This window comes from Corythoichthys intestinalis, chromosome 6 (assembly GCF_030265065.1).
Source record: "Corythoichthys intestinalis isolate RoL2023-P3 chromosome 6, ASM3026506v1, whole genome shotgun sequence".
NCBI lineage: Eukaryota > Metazoa > Chordata > Actinopteri > Syngnathiformes > Syngnathidae > Corythoichthys > Corythoichthys intestinalis.
This window is the reverse complement of record NC_080400.1, coordinates 47663099-47681219: the sequence shown is the minus strand read 5'-3', so window position 1 is coordinate 47681219 and position 18121 is coordinate 47663099. Positions and strand designations below refer to the sequence as shown.

The 18121-nt window shown below is 38.6% G+C and overlaps 1 protein-coding gene across 1 annotated transcript in view; it reads left to right on the top strand.

The window, feature by feature from the left end:
- The first annotated feature begins 298 nt into the window (after positions 1-298).
- Positions 299-18121, top strand: part of lsamp (limbic system associated membrane protein) — a 475339-nt gene continuing 457516 nt past the window's right edge. Inside the window, exon 1 of the mRNA XM_057839958.1 lies at positions 299-473. Within this exon, the coding sequence (XP_057695941.1) occupies positions 410-473 (64 nt within the window). The 5' untranslated portion in view covers positions 299-409. The remainder of the gene's footprint in view (positions 474-18121) is intronic.

Genomic DNA, 18121 nt, shown 5'->3' with positions numbered 1-18121 from the left:
ATCTAGAAAGCGCCTAGAAGGCTCAGTGAAGCCACGTCTTTGCGTTTATCCTGGATGTCTTTATCCTACTTTTGTGCAATACAGCCCCAGAAGTTATACATTTATCTGTGATCTGATGATTATAGATTCATGATGAAACGTTTGACGAGCAAAACGAAAGTGATCATTTCCACTCATAAACTCACACATAAGCCCCAAAACTACCTGACTCCGGTAGAGGTCGCCAATATCTCAGCGTGTGCGCAGGCACCTCATGAACAAGTGACAGTCTCCGTCCAGTTGGGCTTTCTGTCTCAGCTTCTCTCGGCTCTGGTTGCAGCACCTTTTTCTCCTCTGCTGGAAATTACCCGTTGAGGACGGAACATCTTCGTGTTGAGCGTGGAGCTTTTGGACCGGACCAGTACACATCATGGCTTACTTGTGGATACACACCGTATGGATTCCCGGGGTCGTGTTCCTCTTTGGATTTCAAGGCAAGAAAACGTTTTGCTTTGTAATCACTGTTTGCATCTGATTTCTTGGCGTTTTCGGCGTGCATGAACTACTGTTTGAGGGTGGAAAAAATCGTGTATGTTGTCTTTTGGTCGTGATTCGAGGTAATATCATGCATAAGTGACTTCGGGGGATGTAAACACCTGTCAGAAAGTCGCGGTGGCGGAACTGCAGTTTATTTTGTATATCAGCTTATGTTGAGCTGCTGACTGGCTACAACAAAGTTGCGCACGTATAGTAGTAGTGTGTACGTGTGTTTGTGTGCGTGACTGTGGTGCGAATAGACTTGCAGATTCAGGTGCACTTAACTTGAAGTCTACAATGTAATGTATTATGTGTGGAGTTGCATTTACACTATCAGAGGAGTGGATGTCATGCATGTCAAGGGCCGTTTTGTCTAAAAAAGACGCAGAGAGGAGACAGTAAATTAATGAATGGACTCATATGGCATCCATAAAAAAAAAAAAAAAAAAAAAAAACTTAAGTATGAATTTCTATTATTAGACCTCTTGGTGGGAGGCTCCAGATTTCTCTCGCTTTGTTCTTGTTTTTCTTGGTGAGGACACTAACTAAAATAACTACTTCTACATTATTCGTGGACACATCAGAATGAAATTTCAAGTTAATTCAAGGGATTTATATGCATCAATCCGTGGAGCCTGTTTTTATTTATTTATTATTTCTATTATTATTTTTATATTTCATGAAATACATATTTTTTTGTTGTAGTATGTTCCAAGTTAGCAAGTAGAGGGCATGTGCACTCTTTGGATGTGCTTATCATGTCTCTGCACTGAAAAGATGTTGATAATGTCGTTTATTTGAAGTTGTTTTTTGAGCATTCTAATTTAACCCCAAAAAAAAAACACTCTATTTAGTAATCCTGATGTCTGAAGATAATATACCTCTAATGTCATTAAAAGTAAAAACATATACATACGTAAGTACATGGTGTTATGGTGTTAAGTAACATAACATAAGTAATACGCTGTCTAAAAAATGTGTGATATCAAACCAACTGTTTTTAACTCATGTTGAGCCAAGGAGCAAAATGCACGACACACCAAAAAAAAAAGTAGACATCCTGAAAAATGACCAAATTCTCATTTATGCCCAAGAGTTCTTTCTCTATGGCTAGCTTCATATAAGGGCTGTCCCAAACGACTATTTTTTTCCCGATTAGTCAGCCGACTATTTTTACGATTAGTTGACTAATCTAATAAATTCTTATTATGTTTTAACTAATTTAATAATGCTTTTTTAAAAGCTTATTATTTCACAAAAAACATTTTGGAACACTTAAATTCTTTAAAACGTATAAATAATAATCATAAATATCAATAATAAATCACGAACAATGAGGTCAAATACTGCTGGCATTAACTAGTGCAAAAACAAAATGTAAACGGAAACACTTTGACTTCACCTTTTTAACAGGAGTCAAAACAATTCGTACTCTTTTTGTGGTATGTCTATATTGTTCTAAATGTTAAAATGAATTTCAATCGGCCTCATGTCCGGGACAATCAATGTCAGAATACTTTGTGTAAATTCAGATGCTCTTTCTGGTGTGCGCATTTTTTGGGGAGGTGAAAACTGTTCAACTTTTGTTTGTTTTAACCTGAAAATAGATAAAGCAAAATTGTCAGGAAATAAAATACAACCAAAAGTATTCTATTCTAAAGACAGTCACAAGGTGAAGGAAATCTCACATCCGTATCAGAAGTCACTCCAGTCTATGTTGGGGTTTAACGTGCACACGGGGTTCGGCAGATGCGAGGCCCAGCGTCGCAAGAGTCTCCCCACCTGTCAAATCGGCGCCTTTTTAGCTGACAAAGTCACTTGGTAAGAAACGTCATAACAGTGGGTGTGTGATGCGCTATGATTGGCTAGTTCAGAGTGAGTCAGCTCTAACTGCTTCTCCTTATTTGGAGTTTCTCAAAACTGGATGCTTACTGTGAAACGATACCTATGAAAACGAAAGTGAAATTTAAGTATCAACTCCGGTGGTTTTCCACAGAAAAATATCATGACTTACAACCTTGAGAACCTGGCCGTGGCTGGCCCCAAAAGGGATTTAATATCTGGCGAGACGGTCAACAGAACATCTTTGTATTTTGTTCAAAGAAATACAACACACGGACCTGGATGAATAGTCTAACACAGGGGTTTTCAACCCAGTCCTCAAGGCACACTGTGGGTCCTGGTTTTTGTTCCAGCCGATCCAGCAGAGACAGTTGAACCAATGAGGCTTCTGCTAAAACAAGCCACACCTGACTGCAATCAACTGATTGCACTTGTAAAACACCAGATTGGGGAAAAAGTGTTGTCATCTTGTTTGGTAAGAATGAAATCCTGCACCCACAGTGTGCCTTAGTGGAATAGGTTGGGAACCCCTGGTCTAACAAATGAATGTAGTATCACAGCAGTTATGTGTTTTATAAGCATGAATAAAATATATTCTTTCACAATTAGGCATACTTAAATATGACCACAATTATTTTGAATCAAAGGCGCACATAGTCATAGTAACAAAAATTAAATATATAATATTAATTTTAGAGTATACCCCAATATGCATATACACAATAATATGTTATAATATAAAGTAATTAACATTAGTGCAGTCATGGATTATAGTAAGCAGGCCAGCGCTGTGTTTCCATATATACTATTTTTATTATGTATATATATTTTTTTTGTTTTGTTTTTTTTTCCCCAAGTGGGAGCTTCCATGATCCTAATAAATACAATATGCATGCTGTGCACAGATCTACAGCTTTCGGAAGCAGCAGCAGAGTAGATTAAAAACGTGAAGTACGTGGGGGAAAAAAATGATCCATGTTGAGACGACGCACATAAAGGCAACTTCAATTTTTAAAAAATCATTAGAAAGTTGTATGGACTTACGGTCCGCAAGCTTGTTGTTTCTTCTCATCTTCCAAAATTACACCTGCGTGGACGGCGCTTCAAGTGTTCATTCATAGCCGACGTTTTACTGTGGTATGCGAGCTCAGCTTGGCAAAGAGAACACGGTGGCACCCTCCATATTTTCCTTGAAATAATTCTAGGCTCTGGCCATTGTGGTCCGCTTTTTTGGCTTTATGCCACTTTCACCGCTTGCATGGCGAGCGTCCGCCATTCTAAACTTTATCCGCGTGGAATTTTTTTTTTTAACCCGTTATTACCCGTCGGCGGTATGTTGTGCCCGTCGACCCATTTACGTATTCAATGACATCGACAACGTCGACTAGTTGGGACAGCTCTAGTTCATACTGCAGCTCCTATTGCACAAATCCAATTTTTCTTCATATGTTTTTTTTTCCGTTGAGCCCGTAAATATAGTACGGATGTGCACTAACTCGCAGTCCGACACGCTCTGAACAAACTGAACCGCATGCGCAGAACCCTCAAAACAAATGACCACACATGCTGGATGTACGTCATTCTAGGGTGATCATATCTTGATTTCCAAAAAGAGAACACAAATAACAGACATAAATATTTCTCATTTAGTCTTATATTCAAAGTTTATATGGATTGATAGAACCCGTACACACACTGTGCGAGCATGCACACACATACGTATATCAGCAGTTTGCCCCAACTCTCAGCCATGTAAGCAATATTGAAATATTGCTGATTTGGCACACAGAAAGAAAACCGAGCATCATCAGGCTCATCCCCTCCCGGTTTATTTTTTTATTCCTGTTGTCAAGTCCGCCTCTTCCCTAAAAACCAAGTTCAATCTCAGCGCGAACACTAATGCATAGCTCCATTGCTGTTGTCAACCTGAATCTCTCACTCTTTGCTGATGTCATTGCTGCATGAATTCTAATTTAGGAGACTTAAGAGTTTAGCCCCATTCTGAAAAAATGTGGCCCAGATCTGATTTTAACCACATACGAAAGTGATCTAGATCGGATTTGAAATGGTCCACTTTTATACGACCTGTGCCATTTACACCATCAAGTCAGAAAAACTCGAAAAAATCGCATTTGTGCATTAAGACCTGCAGTATGAATCCAGTTTATGTGAACCATTGCCCTGTTTATTAGAACGCCGGAACTAATGTATCATTCTCTAATACTGTAGGAATGGCAACAGGTAAATTGATTCCAAATATATTCTAGTTGAAGTGCATTTAATTATTGTTCATGTCACTAAATATCACTTTTTAACAGAAGAGCAACAATCTATCTGTCAAACCTATCAAAAACTATCTGTCATGAATGAATAAGGTTTGGACCAAACGAGTGAAACGGAATAATTTTACACAGGACCTGATTTCTCAAGACACATACAGTAAATGTACTACAGCACACTGGTTTGACATTATTGTGCTATACCTAACAAGAGGAGAGTCAAAACAGCAGCAAAGTGTTAACTTGACAAGTGTTTGTCTTAATTTGCAATAGAATTAGCAACTAACAAGCAAGCCCCTTTTGTTTATGCCAATCTCATTAATTACAATAGCGTGCCTTGCCTTATTGATGTCTATTTCTTTTTTGATAACACCTTCTCATTCTGTATTCTCAGGACATTTATTTTTTATTTTCATTTTTTTTTTTTTTTTGAGACATTCATATTGTCTATGAGTAAGGATTTGAAGGCTGTGTTTGAAGTTTATGCAAATTAAAAAAAAAAAAAAACAAACACAAAAAAAAAAAAATGAACCAAACTGTTATCAAGGACACCTGCGTACATGACCCTGTAAGACTTGGGAAACAAGTCAGTTACTTTTCTGTAAATTGGGACTCTTGCGGTTGTACATTGCTAAATAGGTAAGTCAATGTCAGTCTGCAGAATATGAATAACGCTAGAATCTTTTAAAGGTCTTTGTCTGGTTGTGTAATTAAATGTCAGCGATTACTCATACGAAAGCATCACTAGAGTAATGAAGGGGCACAGGCACACACATTGACGGATAGTGGCTGGAGTTTAGACTTGATAAATGGTAACAGAAACAGGAGTTCGGATATGATAGAAACACAATTTAATAGAGACAATTTCCCAAACCTAAAGTAATATATAATAGACAAAATCAAAGAATTTCCAGTAACTGTCATGTGTTTAGAGATGGGCCTCAAATTTCCATTGACCAATCCATTCCATTCCATTCCATTCCATATTCATAGGCGTGGCTCCATGTTGCTTGTCAGAAATGACAATGATGTGATGTGCCATGCAAAAATCCGCTTCTTTGCTCTTTCGCTGTAGATGGATCTACTCTGTGGGTAACCTGAGTTCGACAGCACTAGTATTTCACAGTTCAAGCGAGCTAGCCAAATGCATACATTTGTTTAAAGCTGTTGATTTGTGAACTAAGCAGTGTTGTCACAGATGATTTAAAAATTGATTTAACTATGATTTATAAATACACCTCAAAAAAGTGATCGTTATTTTACTAATTACTTTATCATCAAAGTATCTAAGTAACTTTAAAAGTAGTTTATCAGTTACTTTTTCTCGTTTAGCTACTCCATAAGAATGACAACAGAAAAATGTCATCGCATGTAATTGACTTTCCGATAATTGAATGTAAAGGGGAAGATCAGAATTTTTCACATAAGGCTTAAAGGAATAATGTGAAGTAATTTGATAACATGCCAAGTAGGGTCACAATTAAAGTAATTAAACATTGTCCAACAAATAAAGCATGAAAAAATAATGTATATGTTGTATATTTGACAAAATAACCGCGTTTCCGAAGTTCAAGCCTGAAAGGGGACGAACCCGGAAGTGATACGTCACACCGGGAACAGCGATGGAAGCTCCATAGATACGGCCGCCATACAAAGCCCTTCAAACAATGATTCAAACAGCGATATAAGCGATAGATCGAGCGCAAGGGAGGAGATCCAAGTTTTTGAAGAGTTGGAGGAAGAAGAGAAGGTTGGAATTTTATGTTGGACCTAACATGTATTAGCCAGACGCTAATCAGGATGCAAACAATGTGCCTAGACTACCTGACATGGAATGGATACAAGACCCATCGAGATTACAAGACTGGTAAGATATAGGCTGTTATTATTTGAAGATGCAGGCATTTGCACATAATTTTATGTTTTTGTCTATCTGATGACATTGTTAAAAAAAAATAATAGTCAGACTTCATGATCATTTTGGCAGATCCGGCAGCTCTCGTGCATATAAAATAATAATATGAAAGCGTTGGGGGGAAAGAAGGAGATGAGTCGTTGATGGCTTTCTCCACTTAATTGTAGCAACAATAAGAAAACAAAATAATAGCGGACTGCCGCCACATTCGACCGCAAAGTTTTGCTTCTCACTCATCTTCCCCTCGCCTCCTACTACTCACAGCTCTCCAGTCCCAGCGTCTCTTAAACGGATCGTGCAGTGTCTTGTTATGAGCTTTTTGTTTACAAATGTATCGAACACACGACGTGCCGACAACTTTCTTTTTTAACACATGGAGCTAATCAGTACAACACGGCTCGGGGGTGTTCTCGGGAGGAAGTGGCGTTTAATGGCATGAGGAAATGTACTTTTTTCACACAAGCGAACAGATTACAAAGCACCACTTCAGTGTTATCCCGAGACTACATTTCCCATGATTCACTGCGTGACCTGCACGCTCGCTGATTCGCTGCCAGCAGACATTAAAAGCAACACTTGACACCTGTCAGCGGCTCTCGCGAAGTGGCGAAACACAAACTAGAAGGCTATCAACCAATCACCGTGAAAGAAACGGCGAACCGTACAAATGCAATGCAATGCTTGAAGCATGAAGGTGGAAATACATAATACAAATACAAATAAATGTGCACAAACTCACCGGCGGTGTGTGTCTCTTACTGCAACGTGACCGTGAATTACCGCGACGCCGACCACTTTATATGCACATCCACACCCGTTTCCCGATTGACAGTGGATTAACCCTTTTGGACAAGATCGTAGATGACGCACAATTTAAACACGCTTAACCTAGCGAACGCAACAACAACTATGATCGGGGATTGCCACGAGTTAACTTTCGGCTAACGTCGCTAGCTTATACTGTTCATTCCACAACAGTTGGCAGCTCTGCTTTGACAAAGTCATCAGTCTTCTATCCAAAAATCACACTTCATTTTTGGCAAATCCTTGATCATAAGCAGACCGGTTAAGGAAGCAGGCATCTTCGAAGTGTTTGCAGCAGAGTACACTACTCGATGATGGCGTGAAATGAATTCGCTTAGTGCGAACAAAAGATGTCCATTTACGTGCCCTGCTATCCTTTGGCCACTCATACAACTTTTCGTTTGAGTGAGAACAAAACATCATCACACACTGCCGTGGCATCTTACCGAGAAGCAATGCAACAAACAATACTGTTCTATGGCGCCCTTCCCTCACTTCCCGGTGTGACGTAATTTCCGAAGATTTCCGAAGAAAAGCATTTTCGTTGTCAAGGGCGTTGCTATGGGTTAAACAAAGAATCTGGAAGGGTTGCGTTAAAAAAATAACGAAAATATGCTTATAACTGTTTAGCCATTGATATTATTCAAAAACATGGTTGGCCAACCTTACTTCACATTACTGCTTTAATCTTCGAGTTAGCGGGGGTTCAATTAGTCGATGGAGTTGATTTCAAACACCAACTGACTCGCGCTAGCTTAGCCACTCTGGAGCCCATGAAATTAACAAATAAATGTAATGTAAATGTAAATAAAAATCAGAATTTTGGGTTGGGGATTTGGGGGTAGTGTTAACAGCATATCAGTGTCAATATAAAACAATGCAAATAAACTTCACAATAATCAACAACACACAAATTAATTGCACAGTGCAAAAAACACAAACGTTGGGGTGTGCGCGGATAGGCGCGCACAACCTGGAAGTACACCGCACACACACGGTCAATTTGGCCACAAAACGTGGCGGTAACTAAGCACTTTACACTCAGTCGGACTTGCAACACGTCCCAAAGATGCTAAATGAACACGGAACCTCACAGCATAAATGTACAACAAAAATATGATGTAAAAAATGGTCTCCGACTTCGCGAGGATGAGCGGATGGCCGCTCATGTACCGGCTCCAACCTATCGCTGCAACCCTCCAGAATGAAGTAAAAATCATGTTCATTCATGGACGCACACTGATCAACATTCCTAGGTGGCTGCACTCAGCTCAAATGTGCGCCCGCACACACACCTGGCACACGTCCGTCCCAAAACACTTAACGCGTGTGACTCGAGACCAAAACAGGAAGAACTATGAGAGGTTACAATGCAAACGAACACGTAGCGAGAACCTTTCTAATATATTGTATTCAAAATGATCTTCCTACAAAACTACAATATTCTTCATTTTACATACATTATGAGTCAATAACAAAAAAGCAACGCATAGACACTAAGGGAACTAACTTTAATCAGATTACTGGTTTGTAATAATAAATGCGTTAGATGAATCATTACTAAAAGAAAGTAATCAGATAACAGCAATGTGTTAGTGACAACACTGGAACTAAGACAGCCAATCTTTAAGAAAAACCATAAGCCAGCTCATTGACTAAAGATTGTGTCATTGTCTGCAAAGGCCCTTCCTTTTGCTCTTTTTTTTGTTGTTGTTGTAGTGTGATGAAGCAGCTATAGTAGATTCCCAATAATCTGCAATTAAACTCCAGCAATAAATGTGATTCCACACTACTTTTTTGCTTAGGTGTTTTAGCTTTTTATGGCATGTGTGAGAGTGTTTTGCTTCAACAAGTTACTTCAGACATAATTGTTACAATTTTAATATCACATCCTGTATTGATATTGTCTTAAAAAATGATTATTACTCTTAACACAATTTGTGATAATCTCTCTTCTTAAATTATAATGGTGTGTTTATGAGAAAAGGCAGGGAAAACATTTTTGTCCAACTTCAATTTGCACTTTAGATACAACTTTCATGGATGGTTGCATTTAATACAGTAACACTATCAAATGTCAGATTACATTTTTACATTGCTATTGGTAAGGTGCATTGCCTAGACACATCATCGTCTTTATGGCTTTCTTTACTGCACGGCCAGTGCAAGCCACAATTATTGGGCCACATAAATTAATGGGTTTCTGCCTGTGCCACTGTCTTACTTTGAGTTTCTCCCAGTACCAATGCCTAACTTTATATAGTAAACTCTGACTCCACAGAACCATACATACGTGTACAGTGATCCCTCGCGAATTTGCTGTTCATGTTTTACGGATTAAGGGAATTGCAGGATTTTAAAAAGTATTCATCAAAAAATAAACATGAAAAAATATGCGTTGTTTCATTTTGAGGTGCAGGAGACATTGTTTCACAGCAAGGCAAACATGACTCAGAGGATATGTACATACCCAAAGGCACTCATACAAGGCATGTGATTGGTTCCTGCTTTGAGATTGACACATTAGAGCACCAGTGAGAACTATTGCAGCCTCTCCAACCGATGAGACTGCCAATAAAAGTGACCTTATCCAATGAGCTGATTAGATGCGTACCATCGCAGCCTCCCCAATGCTGATCGACAAACCATAGAACAAATTAGAGTGGATTTATCTCGTGAAGTGATTGGCAGCACACATTGCAGCCTCGCCCAGCCTATTACCTTGTTCTATCTCCTGTCTCACTGTGGAATTTCAACCAGAGGACTTCCCGGGTCCTTTTCATCAGTACTTTTCACAGAACTAATATTGATATAATTCAGAGGTTGCGCTAGACATTTTCGTTGTCTGTCATTTTGACTGACAGGGTCATAAAAATCCGGTCATAGTCTATTTTTACCCGTCACTTAAATTTTTAAAATGATAATGATGACATATTCAATAGTATTTAGTATTCATTCATTTTTAATTAATATTGTAACGCTTGCTTGGCGTCGAAAAATTAGACACGGAAGTCGTGGTATTTTTCTCCCTTTTTACTCTGCTTACCGCCAACAACTCCGCCCCCAAAGAAAAAGAGGCAACGATATAGACCCCAATCACCAACGTCACACAATGATCTTAATTGTGGTTGTCAGCCCAAAATCTTCTAATTATATATTAAATGCATCTTACCAGATATAAAAAGACTACTACATAGTCTGTGGTGATCGTTTGGTGCCCAGATTTCTTGTCGAATTACAGCAGTCCATCTCGCTCTCATCTTCGGGTCTCTCAGAATACGGTAGAACTTCAAGTCTCTCCGTCTATCTTCTCTGTTACAGCAACCAACCACCACACACGCCTTCACCATTTTGATTATTAATATTAACGAGCAGAAAAACACGCCGTAATAGGAGGCATGTACGTAGCGGTAATGTGTAAACATGACGAGCTGACACACAATATGGCGGCTCCGGTCAGGGGGGTGGAGTTGTGACGTCATGTGATTAGGGTCTATACACAGGCGGCAATCTTGTCCATCAATTGGATGACGCGCTGGCACACAGGGTGCACCAATAAGAACCTCGCGTTGATGTGTCAATCACGGTGCCGCCGCCAGACCCCGGTGATGCTACAATATTCTGACAGAAGAGCCAACGACGTCATGCATTAAGAGAGACAATAGCTAATTAATATGCTAACTCGCCACCCTGTGGTCTGGGGTGTGAATTGCAACCTGTCAAAATGACGGACGGACTTCAGTTTTTTCCGTCACCGTTTTAAAAAAACGGTCAACGACGGAAAATATCCGGTTAACGCGACCCCTGATATAATTATATGATATTTGATACAGTTTCATCTCTCATTCTAGTATAGTAACTAAGGTTGCAACCAAAAATTATTTTCATAATCGATTAATCGGACGATTAATTAAACGATTATTTGATCACATAAATGTCACTTTTTTTTGCAGGTCCTCAAAAAGTCTTAAAATGTCTTATATTTAAAATCCAGATAATTGAGGTCTTAAATTGTTTTAAATTTAAAGGAAAAATGCAATAGGTATTAAATTTCCAGATGATGCATTTAATGCCAGGGAAATCACTGTAGTCAGCAGTAAAACTTCTAATGGTGTGTATTTGTTTTATTTGTGGTTAAGCGTTAAATACGAGAGTTTGGGATTGATATATGTTATTCAGTACGATGTCCGCAACCACAGCGTACATCAGTGACTTGAGTTGATGCCATTTCCTGATTATTCACAGTGGTAGAAGTGAGTGACAATATGCAGAGAAGGGGAAGAGTCAATTTAATTAAAAATAGATGGAAAATGGTTCATTTAAGAGGTCATTGGCCCCTGGTGAAAATAGCACCAGTGCCCTGTGCAAACTCATCCAAAATACCTTTTCATTAGGGACAATAGGGGTCAAAGCTGTCGAGTCGCACATGAGAAGAGAAAAACACCACCAGCCTCTGGCAGCAGTTCTGTATTGATAGAAAATTTATTTTGATTTTAAATGATATTTTTATAGTCTTAAAATGTCTTTAAAAATCATTAATTTGACGTAAAATAGTGCAAGAACTCTGTTTCAGTATTGTCTCAACTCACAGCTTGGACAATGAGCACATTTGAGATTTGAATGTAAAATAGCCATTTGAATTTTTACACAATGACACTTTGTCACGTTTGCACTGTGCGAGGAAAATAGGTCGTTACTTTAGATAAGCCCTGCCGCTCTGAAGTAGAAACGCTATGCCAGATCATCTATGATTCTGATGAAATGTTAATGACAATGTGTGTGCTGAGAATGCCTTCAAGTCTTTGTCAAGTAGCTTTTATGATGCTTATTAGCACCGCAGCGATTGGAATGGTTCATCTGATGAAATAGCTATTTGTTTGAAGCCCTTTTCTTTTTTAAGATAAATGTTGTTCAGATACAGACCTTTGTGTTTTGGTATACTGCATTGTATTGCAAAAGTCCAGTGCTAAGATAAAATTATAATGATAATAATAACAATACATGTAGATATTGAGTTCATTATTTGCATTACCACAATGTGGTGCACTTTCAACATGTTTAAAAAAATTTTTTTTTTATTAAGTTGACATAGTTTTTGAGGAAAGGGGACCATTTTTGTATAAATTATGTGAGAAAGCAAGCCTTTTTTTTTATTTTTTAAAGACATTTGCTGGTTGTGCTCTGGTATACAATCATGTGGCCCGTTTCGGATTTTCAATATGGTCAGTGGCATATACAGTACAGTATATCATGAACAGGTGTTTCTTCCTGTTCGTTGTTTAACACACATTTAATGAGTATCATTTCTTGTGTGGATTTTTAAGTAATAAATGGCTGAATTGCTGAAGATATAAGGTTGTTTACAAGATTAAAGGTATTTAATAGGTTACTTGTGTTCAGCTCTTACATTCCTCCTTAAATTTGGCTTCCTCTAATCTGTAATTCCAACATATAATACTGTATATACAACTGATGAATTTCCATTGTTTTTAAGCTTTAAGAAAATGTTATGAGGTAAATTTAATTCTTTGCAGCAATTGCAGTTAGCATGAATGAATTTATTGTCATTGTCATCATCAGCATAACCAGGGTCAAGTGATGGTAATCACAAATCCTGTGTGCCAATGGTTTAGCAGGTAGTACACAATACAATCATCAGCATCCAATTCAGTGATGCTGCTTTACCTACTTCCTCAAAGTTTAAACCGTAAATATGGATACAGTACAGTGGTATGACAAAGTTTGGGCACCCCTGGCAATTTCCATCCGTTCCATTAATAAAGCATTGGGTATTTGGATCAGCAACTTCATTTGTATTAACAGTAAACACTCGCTTTGGGTGCATCACTGGGTTTTGAAAACTATTCATAAAAAATAAAAATGAAAACACCCATAACTGAAAAAAATAATCAATATTCAGCAGGTGTTCCTTTTACCAAAATAACAGTTTCTGGACCTTTCTTGTGACTTACAATGACAGCCTGCTCACGATCATCCGGCAGATTTTCAACAATATTCAGGCCTGTGGTGGTCCTCCTAGAACATTGTATTTACTCCTTTGATGCCAGATTAGATTTTGAGGAATATTGTCGGTTGATGTATTGTTGAAACATATTGTGTGGAATCCATGCAACCCTCATTTTTAACAAGATCCCCAGTAGCAGGAATACAGTGTTCTTTCATCAACATGCACAACACCCCTTATATCACCAATAAAATATAACAGGATTATCTGGCCGCCAAGTTCTCCAATCCTTCTGCCTATTCTCCTCTTCATACACACATAGCTATCCCTCATCATGAGTTCCACCCTCGAGGGCACTCATATGCCTGTCAAACCCATTGCCGTGGAAATATCACGCCAGAAATTAGCTGACATTTGTGCATTTTTGTTGTTTTTTAGTGCTGGCATCATGAAGATGCACTTATGCAGTATTTTAGTACATTTTTGTTTTTAAAGATGGCGGACTTGTGAAGCCGGCCGGGGAATGATGAGTCAGTCCTAACGCGCGTGACAAAATGAACCATTCACGACAGATCTGGCACAAAGCCTACAAAGAGGTGCTGTGCAACCCAGTGAGTAGGTCAAGTACATGTAAGCTATGGAGTTGTAGGAGTAATTGTATATATAGTGGTACCTCTACTTACGAAGTTAATTTGTTCCAGGACCTTGTTTGTAAGTCGAAATGATCGTATGTCAAGCAGGATTTTCCCATAAAAAACATTATAATCCCATTAATTCGTTCCACAGCCCAAAAACCTACACTAAATCCTTTATAAATACTGCTGGTACTACTACAAATGGCAATTACACATAGCAAAACTAATTTATAAATACAAATCGGAATAATATAATGATAATAATAATTCTCGTAATAGTGTAATGAATCGGGTTCTAATGTGGCGGACGTTTTTTTCTGTACCTGAATGCACCGCGTGGCTGACGTGACACAGAGGGAGCGGAGCGGCTGAGAGCTTTCAATCTTTTCTTGAGAACACCGTCAACTTTGGCGGTCAGGAGGCTTTTGTGTTGGATAAGTTCTGAAATTAATAATTAAAAACTTGACGAAGCTGGCGATTTCTTTGCCGATGTTACCACGATAATAATTGTCATCTTAACTTATAAAGACTGGCGAACGGTGGTCTGAGGAGGACCGTGGAGATGTATTGTTGAGCCAGTTCACGGATGCGCACCCCACGCTCAAATTTTTCTATAATTTGCATCTTCATTTCAATAGTGTCACCTTTTTCCTTGTTTGACCAGCTGTATAAACATTTTTGAAACCTGTGTTGATTTCTCTCACAAGAAAATTTGCCGTGAGTCCGTCCGCGGTGCTGTCATGTCGTCGAATTTCGAGCATGTCGTCGGATGTAGAAACAAATGGCGGGTAAAATTTTTCGTCGGATGTCGAAAAGATCGTGTGTTGAAGCGATTGTATGTCGAGGTACCACTGTATAGGCTTTCGGTTGGCAGGGCGTGATGAGTCAAGTAGAAGATTTCAAGATAGATGTGGAAATTTACATAAATTTAAATCCATTTATACTAGTGCTGTCAGTAGACTTAGCCGGTTTCAAGGTAAACAATGGTATGAAAATGTCAAGGTTTCAAAACCGCAAAAATTTTCCGTCATACTGTCTCTAAGGTATTAGCTATTTTTCAAGTCTCAAAGATGCATGGCAAAATCTGTAGCTTGTAGCTGCAAGGCTCAACCCTCCCCCACCAGTTACTGCTCAGTGTCAGTGAGTAAACTGTGCTACACGATGTAGCAACCATCGAAGAAAACCAAATCGCTGGTATAGGAATACTTGGGCTACAGAAAAGTTACAGACGGCCGTGGAATAGAGGAGGAGGGCCAACCGACATGAAAAACGTAAAGGTGAGTAAACAGTGTATTGAACATTTCCCACCAGCTACGAGGGTTAACTCCAGCATGTTTAGTGTGCCTAGCAGTGGTAAAACATGTTTTTTTTCTCTCTGGCAACTATCTGAGTGTGTGTATAATGTGCCCGCAAAGCAAATTGAGTTTGACACCCCTGACATAAAGCAATAACAATTATAAAGGATGTTTTATGTTATGACAATATTATTGAACGTTAGTCAGAAAACAGTGCATTATAAAATAATTGACAACTTTTTTTTGATAATCCTTTAATTGTTCATAGACCATGTTTAATTTTAAATTTTCCAAATTCTTGGATTTTCAGATTTCCATCATCCTCTATTAATGCAAAAACATTTATCTTATTTTTATTCTGTTAATATACAGAACTTGAAAACATCTGTGTTCTTATTCTGACATTATTGCACACAGCAACAGTAAGAATAAAACCAAAAAAGAAAAAAAAAATCATCAACAAATTGATTATAGAAATATTTGTTAGTGCAGGCATTGCTTCAATACAACACAATAAATACCATTTAATTTTTCCCAAATATTATGTGTGTACAAAGAACACCAGAATGATTACTATTTTTGTCTGATTGCTATCGTTGTTGCAAATTTCTAACTGTGTTTTGGCTAATCTGGGCGTATCACTCCTGCCCTGTTTGGTTCTTGGTGCGCACCTTTCAGGCTGGTGTGAATACAAACCAGCGAACTCTGGTCCTGACAAAACAGCTGGTCTGAGACCTCGCCAGAGAGATGGTCTTGGTGCGCTTCCAAGTGGACTGTAGTGCAGTTCGCTATAGGTGTGAAAGCGACCACGCTGTGGTCTCGACCATAGCTGAAATCCCAAACATTGCACCCTTCCATAGCAAGGACATCATGTTTGGTTTGTATTACAGTCTGTGGTTAGCAGTATGTCAGCTAATATGAGTCTGGGTTCAACGTGGCGCAATAAGGGGCGGAATGTCTGCTGTCCTTGTAAAATGAACGTGGCATCAAAGGCTTCTGACGCTCCAAATTTCCCGCAAACACTTACAATTGAATAAAATAAATCAGTATGAGCACGTTTGCAGTACTCTGGATCTACGTGATTGTTTACTTCCTTATTTTACTTTGTTAGCCCCACCCCCACCCGTCGTGTCAAATGATTGAACGATCTTTGCACATGTATCGGTTTGTTTTGAAATCCTGGCTCGCTTGCTCAAATTGCAATCTGAAATGGAACGAGATCAAAAAAGTCCTTAACAAATGTATTTGGTGCAGACCAAATAAAGCAAACTATGGCCTTTCCTGGTGTGATACGCCCTGACTCGAATACTAATTCTTCACAAGCCATGAACCCCACCAAACCCCTCTCTACTTCCATTCACTGGAGAGTCCGAAAAAATTGGAAGAATGATTCAAATGTTCACCCCATTCAAACCACATTAGACATAGTCGTGATTGCGATTAACCAGCAAGCATCTTTCTGACTCAGTTTTATTTTGATTTCACACTTTTTAAGACCCCATGCTGCTCACACCCTGAGTGACATTTTTAATCAACCTGGAAGTTCGTGTTTATGTAATGCTATTTCTCTCCTGAACCATTTAGGAATAAATACAAGATATTTCAAGCATATGAGACCATACAAGACATTTTTCATTCTGGCCCTCTCACACACATACATTCTCCTTTCACATTCATATATATATTTTCTCCTTTCACATTTATTCACATATTTTCACTCTCGCATTCATACATTTTCACTCTCACTTTCATACATTTTTACTTTCACATTCACACATTTTCACTCTGGCATTCATACATTTTTATTTTCACATTCATTTTCACTCTCATATTCATATATATTTACTCTCACGTTCATATATTTTCACTCTCATTCATACATTTTTACTTTCACGTTGATTCATTTACACTCTCATTCATGTATTTTTACTCTCACATTCATACATTTTCACTTTGTGTGTGTATGTATGTAGAAAGAAAATATATGTAAATGAGAGAATAATATATCGGTATAAGAGTGAATATATATCTGTGTGAGGGGAGAATATATGTATGTGTGAGTGAAAGTATTAATGTATGTGTGAGTGAAAGTATATATGTATGTGTGAGTGAAAGTGTAGTGGAAACGGAAGGCAGCTCTGATTGGCTAGCTCTGATTGGCTGAGAAGCTGAAGCAATTCCTGTTGAGGCGGGTCAACATGAAAGAGGAGACGCGAGCACTTCGTCAAGCAGTTGGGCTATTACGAAATATTTTGTCGACCTCTGAAAAGGTCACATCTTTGTCATCCTGTCTCGAGCGGCAGAGGACAGGATCAGCTGCACCCAGCGTCACTCATAATAACGCGATTGAAAGTGAGATGAGAGAAATTTTCTGACCTAGCAACTCCCAAATCCCTTAAGCAGTCCAAGCGGGAGCCAATGTGACACCTGCCCAAACTGGAGGATCGTCACGGCAGTAATTGCGATATCAGACGCACCAACATTTTGGCAACTGAAACTCCCGGCAATGGAAACACTGCGGTGAACTGAGCCGCGTTTTCTGATTTCGCACTTTATTTTCAGTTGGATAAAAAAAATCATGGCTCTCATGTCATGCAGAAGAATAGTCCAGTGGTAAAATTGGTTGTTTGTGGCTTGGACTGCGTGAGTTCGAACCACGCTAGAGACCTACATTTATTTACTTGTATTTTTCTAAATAAAAAAATTCATGATGGCTGCCTGACTGATTAAGACGCTATTGTAAAATCAAGCGTGCACTTTCTATAATTGTGTAAGTATTTCAAAAGAGCATATTTTATTTGTGCTAGGATTTACAGCAACAAATGGAAAATGTCTAGCTGTCTTAATGATAAAAAATATGTTCCACAAAC